Source organism: Myotis yumanensis, unplaced genomic scaffold (genome assembly GCF_028538775.1).
Source record: "Myotis yumanensis isolate MYYU_CA2020_CCGP unplaced genomic scaffold, mMyoYum1.0.hap1 SCAF_1, whole genome shotgun sequence".
Taxonomy (NCBI): Eukaryota; Metazoa; Chordata; class Mammalia; order Chiroptera; family Vespertilionidae; genus Myotis; species Myotis yumanensis.
This window is the reverse complement of record NW_027223752.1, coordinates 48,187,038-48,201,433: the sequence shown is the minus strand read 5'-3', so window position 1 is coordinate 48,201,433 and position 14,396 is coordinate 48,187,038. Positions and strand designations below refer to the sequence as shown.

Here is a 14,396-nt window from a genome sequence, read left to right as displayed (position 1 = left end):
CATGGAGGGACCTGAAGAGTATTATACTAAGTGAAATAAGCCAGTTAGAGAAAGACAAGTATCACATAATCTCACTTATATGTGAAATCTCATGAAAATAAACTGACAAACAAAACAGACCCAGAGACATGAAGCATACAACAGACTGATGTATTTCAGAGGGGGAGGGTAGAAGAGATTAACCAAAGAACTTACATGCATATATGCATAACCCACGGACACAGATAATAGTATGGTGAAAGTCTGAGGGGCGGAAGCAGGTGGAGTGGGTCAATGGGGGGAAAAAAGGAGACATCTGTAATACTTGCAACAATAAAGATGAATTAAAAAATAAAATATTAACTACCAAGTGTAAGATTACCAAGTCACTGAAATTACTAATAAATAGCATATTACATTAAGAAAATCATTCAAGTAAGAAACAGATACAAAACTGTATAGATTTTAATTATAACAGTGTAAAGAAAAAGAATGTCATGGGAAAAGATGAAAGAAATAACTAAAATATTAAGAATCTCTGGTGTGATAGATACTTAACCTTTACTTTTCTGTATTTTATAAATTTCCTATAATAAGCAGATATTACTCTAAAAATATAAATGAGCTTTAAAAACTTACTACACTTTGGTTGGACAGATTATTTCTGAGGTTTAAAACTACATTTTATTAGAAATAGCCAAAATAAACACTGAAGTGTACAACTGTCTAATCCTTTAACACAGAACTTCTTTAAAAATTAAAAAGGCACTCACCTATGCTCAGTAGAGTATTTCTATGTACCTAGAAAACCTCTTCTCTTCAATGTTCCAATGAGATTTCAATGTTGACTCTCACAAAATAAGCTACTCTTACCAATTATTCCACACTAATCAATTTAAAAAAGAATTTTTTTTCCCCATCACCATTTATCCCTTCCATGGCCTCTTCCACCTCTACCCATCCCCCACAATCACCACTGTAGTCCATGACCATGAGTTTTGGGTTTTTTTTTTGCTCAATCCCTCCACCCTTCCAACTCCTCCCCACCCCCACCCCCACCCCCCGAGCTGTCTGCCTGCTTTCTATCTATAAGTCTGTCTCTATTTTGCTTCATACACTACTCAATTTTAAAACCTGAGATTTACTCATTCCCAAACTCGTATTTGTCTCATTTTTCCTTCAAAAATATTACAGATTTGCCTTTTCCTCTGCAATACCACTGGTACCTGCAGTCCACTTTTCTCTAGGAATGTACACCAAGTATACCTAGTAAACTGATCTTTAAACAGTGCTTTCATAAAATGATTTGCCTTTTTGAAATCTGCAATGATTTTGCTTGACTCAAGTTTCAATCCTATAGCCTGTTGTTGGACCACAAATCTCCATTCCACCTTACATCTTATTCAAACTAGGCAAAACTACACAGCTCCGTGGACTTGCATGGTGTCTACTCTGTTTTCACTTGGTTATTTCCAAATTTCCAACTAAAATGCCCTTCATCTGCCCCCATTAATCTAAAATACAAGCTAAAAGCACAGATGAAGTCCTATCTCTTCTACCAATCATTCCAGCCTACCCTGACAATATTTTTCTGCCTCTCTATTGTACCTACAGTTAGTACCACAAAGTATACAAATTGTTTTGTTACTATTTTGCATATATTGGTTTTGTTCCTTCAAATAAGGTACCAAAGAGGAATAATAAGGTCAGGGAAAAATGGTAAACATATGACTCAGTCTAAATGAATGTTTTCTATACGCAAAATACTCATGCTCCAAAGTATTAAGTTAGCTTATTTGAAATTTCATGGATTACAAAATAGATGTCTCACGTATTTTTTTATTTTTAACCTGCCAAAATTTAAAGCCTACAACTACTTACAGGAAAAAAATAGTCAGATGAAAAAGTTTAATTTTCAGCTTGCTTCAGTTTATTTGGTGTATTCCAGTACTTTAGGATTAAAGCAAATTGTGCATTTCTCCTATCTCTTCAGCTCCTTTTATAAGAATCCTCAAGTCAGCAAATATGGAAAGCAGATTTCAAAAATTTATAACTAATATTTTTGCTCATTTCATAAAAGAACAACAAAAAGCTATTTCACAGTAAGTCTGTCTGACCAACTTGGGAACTAATTATTGAACTACGACACCAGTTTTGCTAAGAGAAACAGTGCAGGTTCTAGCTAAGTAATGATGCAATTGCTCATGGTATTAACTACCATGCCTGATTCTTCCTATCTGCCTTGCCTTTTCCCATTTAAGTCCAGTTTCTCTGAAACCTTAACCTAGATTCAATCCAACTGTAGACATTAAATTATCTAAGTTTTCAAAGTTCATAGTGTTAATAGTAAACATATCCTTCAAATAAGTACCAAGTTTTTACAAAATGAGTTAATAAAATAAAGGAACACAAAATTCTTTCCCTCATTATAGGTTAATAATTATTTGCAAGCTGGTTCAGCAATATTGGCAAAATGAAGAATTTCCTTAAGAATATGTTGACTTCCCAAGAAAATCTAGAAAAGAGCATCTTTTAAATTGTGTTAATAAATCTAATATAGTAGTTCTAATTTTAAATTACCTGAAGCATGCCTCCCCTGATTCTGTGGCATTCTTTGGAAGAGATCGTGGTTGTATTCATAATATCTGTAATCTTCATGTGTACGATCTCCAAGTGGGCGCCTTCGCTGACCATCAAAATAATTATCTGAATAATAATATCGGGAACCAGAGTCTCCATTTTCAACAGCAAAATTAACTTCTGTTAAAAATGACTGCGAAGAGCCATATTCCCTAGGGACATCTGCTAGACTCCTGGCAAGATAAGAAGGTGCTGATAATCTGTTGCTTTCTCTTCTCATTATTTCATGAGGTGTTCTTTGAACTGGAGTTCTAAGGAAACTCTGGTTCCTTGAAACTATTCCATCTCCAGAAGCTGAAAAGGCATTAGGGCTTGAATCTGGAAGACAGATATCAGTTCGTCTTGGAATTGTTGGACCATGCCGGATGAATGAAGGCATGAGATCTATAATGAAACAATAAAATGACCATTTCAATAAGTAACACTTTTTCAAAGTTGCTCATTTGCATCTATCACCCCAAAATACAAAATTTCAATGGACTTAAGAAAACACAATTAAATTTAAAAAAATATATATATATATATATGTATATATAAAAATATATATATATTATTGATTTCAGAGAGGAAGGGTGAGGGGGAGAAAGATAAGAACATCAATGATGAGAGAATCATTGGTCAGCTGCCTCCTGTACTCCCCATACTGGGGATTGAGCCCACCACCTGGGCATGTGCCCTGACTGGGAAATGAACCATGACCTCCTGGTTCATTGGTTGACACTCAACCACAGCCACAATTAAATTTTTTTATTTAAGATAGGACTTAGGGGTCCTGGCCAGATAACTCAGTGGGCTGGAGCACAGCCAAGGTTTTGGTTTCAATCCAAAGTCAGGGCAAATACAAGAATCAACCAATGTATGCATAAATAAGTGGAAATATAAATACAACAAATCTATGTTTGTCTCTTTCTCTCTACCTTCCGCTCTCTCTTTAAAAATCAATCAATTTGAAAAAAAAGATAGTTATTGGGTATTTTAAAATTGAGGCTGCCCTAGCCAGGTGGCTCAGTTGGTTTGTGTGTTGTCCCATACATCAAAAGGTTGCAGGTTCAATTCCTGGTTGGGAGGCCATGGGAGGCTACCAATTGATGTATCTTATAACAATGTCTTTCTCATTCTCTTTCTCTCTCATTTCCTCTCTCTCTGAAAATCAATGAACAGCCCTGGCCGATTGCTCAATGGTTAGAGCATCTGCCCATGCAATGAAGGGTCTTGGGCTGGATTTCAGGTCAAGAGCATATACCTGGGTTGTCGGGTTCATTCCCCACACAAGGTCAGGATACATGGGGAGGCAGCCAGTCCATATGTTTCTCTCACATTGATGTGTGTGTCTCTCTCTCCCCACCCCCCCTTTCCTTCCACTCTCTCTGAAAAGCAATAGAAAAAATATTCTCAGGTGAGGATTAACAAAACAGAACAAAACAAAAATCAATAAACATATCCTCAGGTGAGGATTAAATTATTTTTTTAATTGAGGTTGATTAATCTTTCTCTACTTTCAAGTGTTAATAAGTACCAAGACTCTGGTCTTCCAGTACAAATGTGTTGAATCAAATATATTCTGTATGCTACCATACATATTATGAAGAAGTATCAATAAGATTAACTATGAAATACATATTAATGAAATACTCATGAATAAATGTGTAAAATTAGTAATCTGTTTTCTTTTAAAAAATAGAACATATTGCTATTCCCAAACATATAAAGGTAGAATCCTTTAAAAAGATTTTTAAATTATTAACTTGGTCTTCCTATTCCTGGAATTACATAAAATAATAAAGTGCTATGGCAAAAGGAAAAGCCAAACATTTAGCTATGAAAATTTTAAAATAGAAATATTTCATTTCCTAGAGGTACACAATGTTGAATTAGTACAAAAAAAGCCAAGCCTGAAATTATGGCTCCTTTAAAACACGTAACTATAACTTGAAACAGAAGAGAATAGTAGAACAATAGCTTTCAGGATAGAGTACTTCAGAATACAGAACTTAAATAGTTTAGACATTAATGGTTAGAAAGCAAAATACATGAAGAACATTGGATCTAGAGACTTTTATCAGTTCATTGAGTAAATAATATTAGAGGGCACTCAATAAGTTTCAGAATCAAACTCTAGACAGAAATTAATACCTAAATAAACAAGTCTCGACACTTGAAACAAAAAATATTAAGTTATTTGCTTAAAGATATGACAAACATATTTCATAATTTCAAGCAATGTTTAATAAACTATTGGCAGCACACTGCAAGTTATCATTAACTTTGCCCAAAATGTGAGAACGTGTAACTGAAAAATGAACTGTTAAAAAAAGGTTTAAGCCCTGGCTGGTTTTGCTCAGTGGTTAGTCGACCGAAGGACTGAAAGCTCCTGAGTTCGATTCTGGTCAAGGGCAAGGTATCTCTGTTGGGCCCAGCCCCTCCCAGTGTGTGGGAGGCAACCAACTGATGTGTCTCTCCTGTCTCTCTCACATCTAGTTTCTCTCTCTGTTTCTCCCGCTCCCTTCCACTCTTTCTAAAAATCAATGAAAAAAATATCCTCGAATGAGGATTAACAACAACAACAACAAAAGGTTTAAAAATCAAGTTTCTGGTTACTGGTGCACCCGTTTAAATCTATTTTGTTGTTCTATAAGAAAGTACTGCAAATACAAGGTTAAATCTGGAAGGTTGATGATGTAAGTATAGTGGAAAAACATGCTCCCCACCTTCTTCTGTGTGATTTTGGGCAAGTACTAGGAATCTCTATGAACAGCTTTCCCAATTATAATATGAGGTAATGATTAAGTCACAAGGTTATCCCAAGCTTCCAAGAAAGAAACCTACACAAACAGCCAGCATGCAGTATGAGCATCAAAAATATTAGCTCCTTACCTCACAAATGATCTGAACACATAGCAAGTATTAAAAATTCAAAAGACAGAAATAATTAAAGTTTTAAAAGATTCAGCTGGAAAACCAAAGTCAAATACTTAAACTGAACAGCAATAGGTGCTGGGGGGTGGGAGGGTAGAAATGCATCCTATTAAAGTAAAAAAAAAAAACAAAAACCACTTTTGCCCTAGCTGGTTTGGCTCCGTGGATAGAGCGTCAGCCTGCGGACTGAAGGGTCCCAGGTTCAATTCCGGGCAAGGGCACATGCCCAGGTTGCAGGTTCAATCCCCTGTGTGGGGCGTGCAGGAGGCGGCCAATCAATGATTCTCATCATTGACGTTTCTCTCCCTCTCCCTCTCCCTGCCTCTCTGAAATCAATAAAAACAAATGTGTACTTAAAAAAAAACCACTTTTGGTAATGTCTCCTAAAATATGCCACATCATTTTGAGTATGTTTGTCTTGTGGGGGGTCCTTGGGACTTTTTTATTGGAAGCAATTCTCATCACTATAGCCAAATGCACACGATTGTGGTTCCTCTACTCTGAGATCTAAGGCCGATGAGGCCGTGGGTAGCGGCCGTGCAGCCGCGGCCAGCCGTGCCCTCCCGGCGCGGCATCCCCGGCGGAGCTCGGGAATCCCAGCCCCAGTTCGCACACCGTCCCGCGCGGGCGAGCGACACCCGCAATGTTTACAAACACAAGGCACAGCCCGACGTGTCTAGAAGAGAAACAAAGTGTTCCCGTCCACTCACGTTGACTCCTCTAGCATCAGGGGACCAGTCATTTAAGTATGTATTTCCTAAGGGACCTCTTTTTTTTTTTTTTTTTTCCAGTAAAACAACACACTGCCATAGGGAACCGGGAAGTTTGTTGTTATTTTTAGGGGGGCGAGGGGAGGAGGGGAAACTGGTTTAAGTTTCTTAGTCTTTATCGATTTCAAATAACAAACACGACTTCAGGCATCTTGAAAAGTAAAAACCAACCAACAAAACTACTTCCCAGAGACCAAGGGGAGTGAAAAGGCGCGGGGAGGCGCGGCCGCCGGGACAGGTAGGGGTGCGCCCGGCTCGACACTCACTCCGCAGCAGGGGCGACGTCTCCTTCTTCACGTACTTGCCCTGCACCTCGGCCGGCTTGGACACTTCGTTCTTGGTTTTCTTTCGGGACAGCATCTTGGTCGCCGAGGCCCTAGACCGCCCCGGGTGCCGGCCGTTCCCGCCGCCGCCGCCGCCGCCGGCGCCGCCGCCTCCTTCCCTCCGGAGCCGCCGCCGCCGCCGCCGCCTCTCCGCAGCCCGGGGTCGCCCGCAGGGACAGCCGCATGTTCGGGGCGCTAAGCGCGCCGGCCGCCGCTCAGTCGCCGGTCAGTTCCTTCCCGGAAGTCTGCCTGCCCCGCGGCGCCGCCCGAGGACTCCTGGAGGAGAGGCCAGCGACGCCGGGCCAGGGCCATGGTCCGCCGCGGGCCGCCGAATAACCGCTACCGCTATCGCCGCCGCCGCCTACGTCCCGTAAACTTTCCCCGCGGCCGCTGGGAATTCTGGGAAACTCGACGCTGCGCGGCCGCCGCGGCCGCCCCGCCCCCACTCTGGCCGGGGCGCGGCTCGGGCTGCGGGGCGTCCGTCCGCTCGGAGCTAACGGGTTGCCCTACGGCCGCGGCCGCCTTCGCGGCTCCTCAGCGTGAGGCAGTCCCGAGGCCGGGAAAGGAGGACGCCGCCGCCCAGGCCGAGCGCGGAGGTCGGGAGCTCTCGCCGCGGAGCCCCCTCTTCCCACAGATTGTCCCCTCAGGACTTGGAGGGAGCCGGTGACGCCCCCCCTCCCCGCCCCTCCAGAACGCGTCCCCGCCATCATTCTGGAGTGCAGACGCCCCTTTGGAGTTTCTTGGTAAATTCAGGGCCCTCATAACGCAGAAAGCGAATAGAATTAAAGGACCACAACCCCCAGACTAGTGCCCCCCCCCCAAATTTAGATGTCTCTTTTTGTTGAAAACATTGATCTGGCCAATACAAATTAAACACATATAAAGAGTGTGTCTCTCTGATAAAAGACAAAACGGAGAGAGAAAAAATGCAGTGGGGCCTTGACTTACGAGTGTCCCAACTAACGAGTTTTTTGAGATACCAGCTGTCTCTTGGCCGATTTTTTCATTGAGTTGATAGAGTAATTTGAGTTAACGAGCTCCTTAACGAGCTCGTCTCGGAACGAATTAAACTCGTAAGTCAAGGCCCCACTGTACATCTTATTTCAGATAAATTTGATGTTAGCAAATTTTATTAAATCATTACCTATCGTTATTATACTGGATCGCCACAGACGTCCTCTTGGAGCGGAATATCACAGTCTCAGAATGTTGAAGACTGAGCGCGAAGGCTCAGGATCCGAGTGGTCGAAGATGGCCCCGTCTTTGCAGGCGGTTGGGCGCCCTTGGTGCAGAGCTCGGCGTGCATTCCTGAGCTGTCAAACACGGACTGGGCGCCCAGGATGGGCTCTGCTCTCCTGCTCGAGGTGTAGCAATCAAGGAAGCAGACAAGATCCCTCACTCTCGTGGGGAAGAGAGACAATAAGGAAGGAACATAAGAAACAAATAGTGTTACAGAGTGGTAAGTGCCGAGGTGCAAACAAAACAAGAAAAAAGAGGGCTTGGGACTTTGGACAGTGTGATGCAGTGGTTCTCAACCTTCTGGCCCTTTAAATACAGTTCCTCATGTTGTGACCCAACCATAAAATTATTTTCGTTGCTACTTCATAACTGTAATGTTGCTACTGTCATGAATCATAATGTAAATATCTGATATGCAGGATGGTCTTAGGCGACCCCTGTGAAAGGGTCGTTGGGCTGCCAAAGGGGCCGCGACCCACAGGTTGAGAACCGCTGGACTGTGATGGGATGACGGGAGGAGACTGCCGGCCGTGACCCGGTGAGGGAACCGGTAATCCGATCTCTGGTCTTCTGGGCAGAAAGCACGTGCGAGGCCCCCCAGGTTGCCATGCTCGGAGCAGCTTGGAGGAAGGGAAGGTCGGTCGCTGGCGCAGAGGAGAGTAGAGGGAAATCAGGTTAGATGGATGGCAATGGCTGGGGCGCCTAGGCCTTGTGGGCCATGGCAGGGGATTTCACGTGAAGTCCGATCGGACTTAGTGTTCTGATAGGAGGGCTGCCGAGGCCGGGCTGCGAGTGGGCTGAATGGGAACCAAGGTAAAGGGAGGAAGATCAGTCGGAAGCCCTTGCTGGCTTGGACCAGGGTGACAGCAGTGGAGATGATAAGTGGGCAGATTTTGGACATGTTTTAAAGACAGCCAACAGGATCTGCTGACAGATTGAATACAGAATGTGTGTGTGTGTGAGAGAGAGAACTCAAGGAACACTCCCATGGGGATGTAAATCTTAACAATAGAGCAGAATGGAGCTCAATAGAATAGCAGATTGTCCTCTAAAAGGAACCTTAGAAAAGCAGTTACTTGTTCCTGTGGTTCAGGTACGAAGACCAGTGCTACACTATTGGTAATACAGCTGGAGAAGAAAATGTAATGAAACATAAATGAATAGACAATGGGGTTTTGTTACAGATAGGATAGGAAGGCGGAGGATGAAGGAGAGAAGGTGGTGCCAGTGCAGTGCCAGGATCCTGTCCAGGGCTTCCCTCAGAAGGATGAGAGAACAAAAGGATATCAGGGCATTTGTTAAGAAAACCAGCTCTTCACACCTGGGGTTTTCCCACAGACTGAAATACAGGATGCCTTTCACATAGAATCGTAGAATTTTATAATGGAAAAAGAATTGAGATCAGCTAGGCTAACCTCATCTTATTGATGTGGGAACAAAACTAGAAAAATTAAATGTTTGCCTCAGGTTATGTTCCTGGGTAGTGGCAGACTAATCTCAGCACCGGGGTTTTCTACTTGCATTTTGGACCTTTTTCTGCTATGGCGCATTAAGAATCCTGCTAATGTGAGTCCAGAGTGTTTCTGACACAGTTGTTTTGAAAGCCACCCATGTTCCTTACAAAATACTCCCCTTTTCAATGCTATTTCAATTATTTGAATTGCAGCAGAGAGAAAGCCTCAATTAGGTGCTCTTCTTAAGAGTTATAATTTGCCTTTTTATCAAGAAGGTTACATTCCAGAATCAACAATCTGCAGGCAGCATCAGCAGTAGCAATGCATAGCGGTATGTGAACTTTGAATCCAATCCTTAAATATAGATGCTTTGCATTCACATCTGTTTTCTATAAATTCCTGGACTTCTTGGAGTTTTTAGGAATCCAGATTTTGCAGCTATAATTCTTCAGACATTGCTCTTGAGAAGGATATATTTATATAAAAGCATAATATGCAAACTGACCGGATGGTGGAACGACCAGTCGGCTATGACATGCACTGACCACCAGGGGGAAGATGCTCAACGCAAGCGCTGTCCCCAGCCCGCAGGCCAACCTCTTGGGCCCCCCTGCCCAGCAGGCTCTGATCACCCGATGGGGAACGGGAAACCAGGGGTGGGTGGCAGTGGATGCAGGTGATGCTGGGGCCCTGATCATCCCACCAGTCGCCCCACACTCGGAGGGTGACCAGTGGCAGTGGCGGCAGGGGGCGGGGCCAGCTGCCAGCAGCCAGGGAAGATTGTCCCTGATCACAGGCCAGGCCTACGGACACTACCCGTGCACGATTTCATGTGCCAGGCCTCTAGTATTACATAATAGAGATTGTTTTCCCCTTGCAGTTGCATTCTCCATGGAGAAAATCGACTATCTTATCAACAATGATTTTTAAAAATTTAACATTAAAATTTATTTTAAAGGAGGCAATAAGGTATTATTCTGGGCTAACCTCATAACTCTCTGGGTTTTAGTTTCCTCATATGAAAATGAAGAAATTGGACTGGTTGAATTCCAAAGTGTTTTTCAGCCCTACAGTTTTGTGCCACACAGGCAGAAGAAAAAACACAAAAATAAAAAACAGTTACCCAAGTAGGACAATAGGCATATAGGTGATTTCCTTCTTTAAAAATATTTATCTTTATTGCTATATATTTTTTAAAAGCTGCTGCCCTGGCTGGACTAGTGGGCTCAGTGGTTGAGTGTTGACCTGTGAACCAGGAGGTCATGATTCAATTCCTGGTCAGGGTACATGCCAGGATTACCTGCTGGATCCCCATTAGGGGGCATGCAGGAGGCAGATGATGAATGATTCTCATTATTGCTGTTTCTAGCTCTCTCCCTCTCTCTTCCTTTCTGAAATCAAATTTTTTAAAGTATAAAAATAAAAAAATAAATAAAAGCTGCTGCCCGGGCCGGGTAGCTTAGTTGGTTGGAGCATCATCCATATACCAAAAGGTTGCAGGGGGCAACTGAATGATCTCTCTCTCTCTCTCTCTCTCTCTCTCTCAACATATCATCATTACCATAAAATAAAATTTCATATCTGATTGCTTCTTTCAAAGATAGACAAGGTTCTTATGCTATTTTTACTTTCTCATGCTAGAATCATGTAATATTTTAAAGGGTGAATTAGCTAATAAAGGGTGTCCAAGAAAGAACCAAATGGAAATAAGCCCTCCATATGGAGCTTCTTCAAAAAATAAATAAATAAAAAGAGAGGAACTTCTCTTCAACCCACTATTTTTGGTCTTGTAACAAGATAAACTTAATCTGTCTCAGAAGGAAACAATAATTATGCTAGGGGTTTTCAAGCCCCCAAAGTTTTGCTTTTAAAATCTGGGAGGATACATTCCTGAGTACACTTTTAGGCAGAAGCTTTAGCTATTTTCTATGAAGGATAAGGATTTGTGATATGTACACAGCTCTGAAAATATAAATGCTGGATATTAGCAACTAAATTGTCCCCCAGCTAATACAGAGAATTAGTACCATAAGTCTGATCAAAACGAGTAAAGCTGAGAAATTTGGTGTCCCTAAGCTAAGCTCTTATTCCTATATATTGTTATTACCTGGATTTAGAGGTCCTCTGAAACCTTGACAGCTAGCCAAAATTAATCTTTTATTCTTTGCAATGCTATCCTTTGACTTCAATCGGCTGTCCTTATGGGCCTTTCTGTATCATTGCCTCTCTAACCCTAGAAACTGACATATTTCTTCCAAAATTAGGCCCTACCTTTAGCCATTTTCAACTTTATGTTTAACTGCTCTTTGCAATTACCAATTTTCACTTGGCTAATAGTAATTTTTTTTTTTTTTTTGAGAATCCGTAAAAATTTACTGAGGGTTCTCATTATGGAGTATCTACTGATGTTTATCTAATGTGGAAACATCTGCATCCCTTTCTACAACACATGGAAGCCAAGGGATCCTCAGAAACACCATGTCTACTTCATCTGCCAATGGGTGATGCCATTATTTCTCTCTTGCTGTGGCCACTCCATGCTGACACAGAGGACACCTGCAAAGATGATCTTCAACAGTCCCAAGTGGAAATTGGGACCTACTCTCTCTGTTCAGTATTTATTCTCCCTATCAAAATACTCCATTTCCAGGTCATGACTTCTGGGAACTCACTCTGCATCATCTCTTCTCTATCTTGTGGACTACTTTCTTGAAAGCTCTACCGACCCTTTTCTCTGGGACAATAAGCTTTTAGCCTTAGGATGCAAGGTAAACATGATTTATGGGGAAGGAGGAAATGAAAAATACATTTGTTTGAAATATTTTCAAGAGAGCAGTTTAAATGGAATTCTTGCAGTTAGACCAAAATACAAAGGATTAAGGGGGGAAAAAGGAAATAGCCTGTTCTATATGGAGAATGGCCATATAAAAATATCTCCTCTTCCCTCCTAGAACACCACTTAATTGACAAAGAATAAAAGGGAAGTAAGTCCATAAATATTATGGGAACAAAATATGGGCCATCAGTGAATATGACATTAATGAATTTCAACTAGAGTGATGGGATTGAGGTGAGGTGGGAAGGAAGTGAAGAGAACAGATGAAACAGGACAGAAGTAGCTGCAACCTAAAATACATGTGAACATACATACAGCCAATGACCTGGGAGAGGCTTGGGGCTCACAAGTATCTGGTTTAATTAAAGAAGGTAAGAAAGAAACGTGGCGTTGAAATAGACATTAATTAAAAGTCAAAACTTCATTCTTCTCCCTCTGCCCCCAGAATTTCCATCAGCTAGATCTATCCCACAGAAAGGGGATATTTGGGTCCTTTTCTCAAGAAATCGAATGGCCCTACAACAAAGATCTTGGCATTCTAACATTTGTAGATGCTGCAACAAAACAGCCAACTCATCTCATAGGGAAGTCTGCCAGGCAATGGGCCCTGATCCTTCACACAGACTCCTAAGTGTTTTTTTTTGAAGTTCTTATAAAGTTTAATAATCTCATAAAAAATCTGCACAATCACCACAGGTAAAGTCACTGAAGAATCTTTATTCCTTCTATTGTGCAATCTCCAGCTCACTTTTAGCCAGCACCAACACTGGCCTTTGCAGTTCCCCTGACTTTCTTCATTCTGTTCTTGCATTCCTTTCTGTTTTCCTGAGGTCTTCTTTTCATACAGGCCATATCTTGCAAGGCTGTGTTTGGGTTCATTTTCTTTGTGTAATCCAAGGAAACATAAATCATGCCAAAACCAGTGGTCTTGTCACTACCAAAATGGGTTCAGAATCCAAACGCAAAGATAATATCTGGGGTAGTCTTATAAATGTTGGCTAGTTTTCCCCAAATTTCTATCTTGGGAACTGTTGCCTTCCCAGGGTGAAGGACATCAATGACCATTTGTTTCCATTGAAGTAGTCTGTTGGTCATGAACTTCCCGGCCCAGATAATTACTGTGTTATTCATGATAGAGTTTGATCTTCATGCAGCCAGGGAGGCCAAGTGTTGTGGTGTTGTTGTTTTTGTAAATGTATTATTATTAAATATAAATGTGTAACCAAGGATCACTGGAGATTTTAGGGAAAATTGCAACATGAGAGACAACAGATAAACAAAAAATAGACTCAAAGAAAAGAAATAATTCAGAAGATAGAGGAATACTTTAAACAACAACATCTATTACCATCAAAAGAGATATTTGTGTGAAGATATTGCACCCATAAATCAACAAAAAGATTCCATGAAAAAGAAACAGAGAGCAATAAATAGCTCCTGGAATTTAAAGATAGGGGTTGCCAAATAAAATATTCAGAAGAAAAGGTAAAGATGAGCAAATCTCCCAGAAAACAGATGACAGAAACAGAAAATATAAGGAAAAATAAGAAGTAGTCTCTGTATAAGTCTCATATGAAAACGTGAGTTCCAGAAAGAGATAATAGAGAAAATGGAGAGGACATCATAAAAAATTAATACAAGGTATTTTTTTCAAAGATGAAGGAATTTTTGAATTGAAAAAGTATCTCAAGTGCCCCTCAAAAATAATGAAAAAAGACTCATGTCTCAATATGACATTGTGAAATTTCAGAACATCAAGGATAAAGGGACGATCCTAAAAGCTTCCCTTTAACTGAAAGCAAAGGCCAATTATAAAGGAATGAGAATCAGACTAGCATCAGGTTTTTCATCATCAATGAGAACTCTTAGAAAACAATGGAACAATGCCTTCAAATAAATGAGGGGAAATCAGTTTTATTTTACAATTCCATACCCATCCAAAATATCAATCAAAAGCAAGGGGAGAATAAAGACATTTTTGGACATGAAGGAACTCAGAGTATACTCCCCATATATCCTATCCTAGTAAGTTGTCAGAAGATAAGTTCTGCTCTAGCCAGTTTTGCTCAATGGTGTTGCCGCTCAGACGAAGGGTTGCGGGTTCGATTCCAATCAAGGGCACATGCCTCGGTTGCAGGCTAGATCCCCAGCCCCTGATCAGGGTGCATGTGGGGGACGACCAGGTTGGTGTGTCTCTCTCACATCGATGTTTCTCTTTGTCTCTCGCCCTCCCTTCCAT

The 14,396-nt window shown here is 41.4% G+C and overlaps 1 protein-coding gene across 1 annotated transcript in view; it reads right to left on the bottom strand.

Annotated features, from left to right (window-relative positions):
- The window catches only part of SAV1 (salvador family WW domain containing protein 1), a 30,538-nt gene extending 23,535 nt beyond the window's left edge, over positions 1-7,003 (bottom strand). The window contains exons 1-2 of the mRNA XM_070419992.1: positions 6,572-7,003; positions 2,560-3,003 (exon numbers count right to left, since the gene is read on the bottom strand). Coding sequence (XP_070276093.1) covers positions 2,560-3,003; positions 6,572-6,665 — 538 coding nt within the window. The 5' untranslated portion in view covers positions 6,666-7,003. The remainder of the gene's footprint in view (positions 1-2,559; positions 3,004-6,571) is intronic.
- Between the last annotated feature and the right edge of the window lie 7,393 nt (positions 7,004-14,396).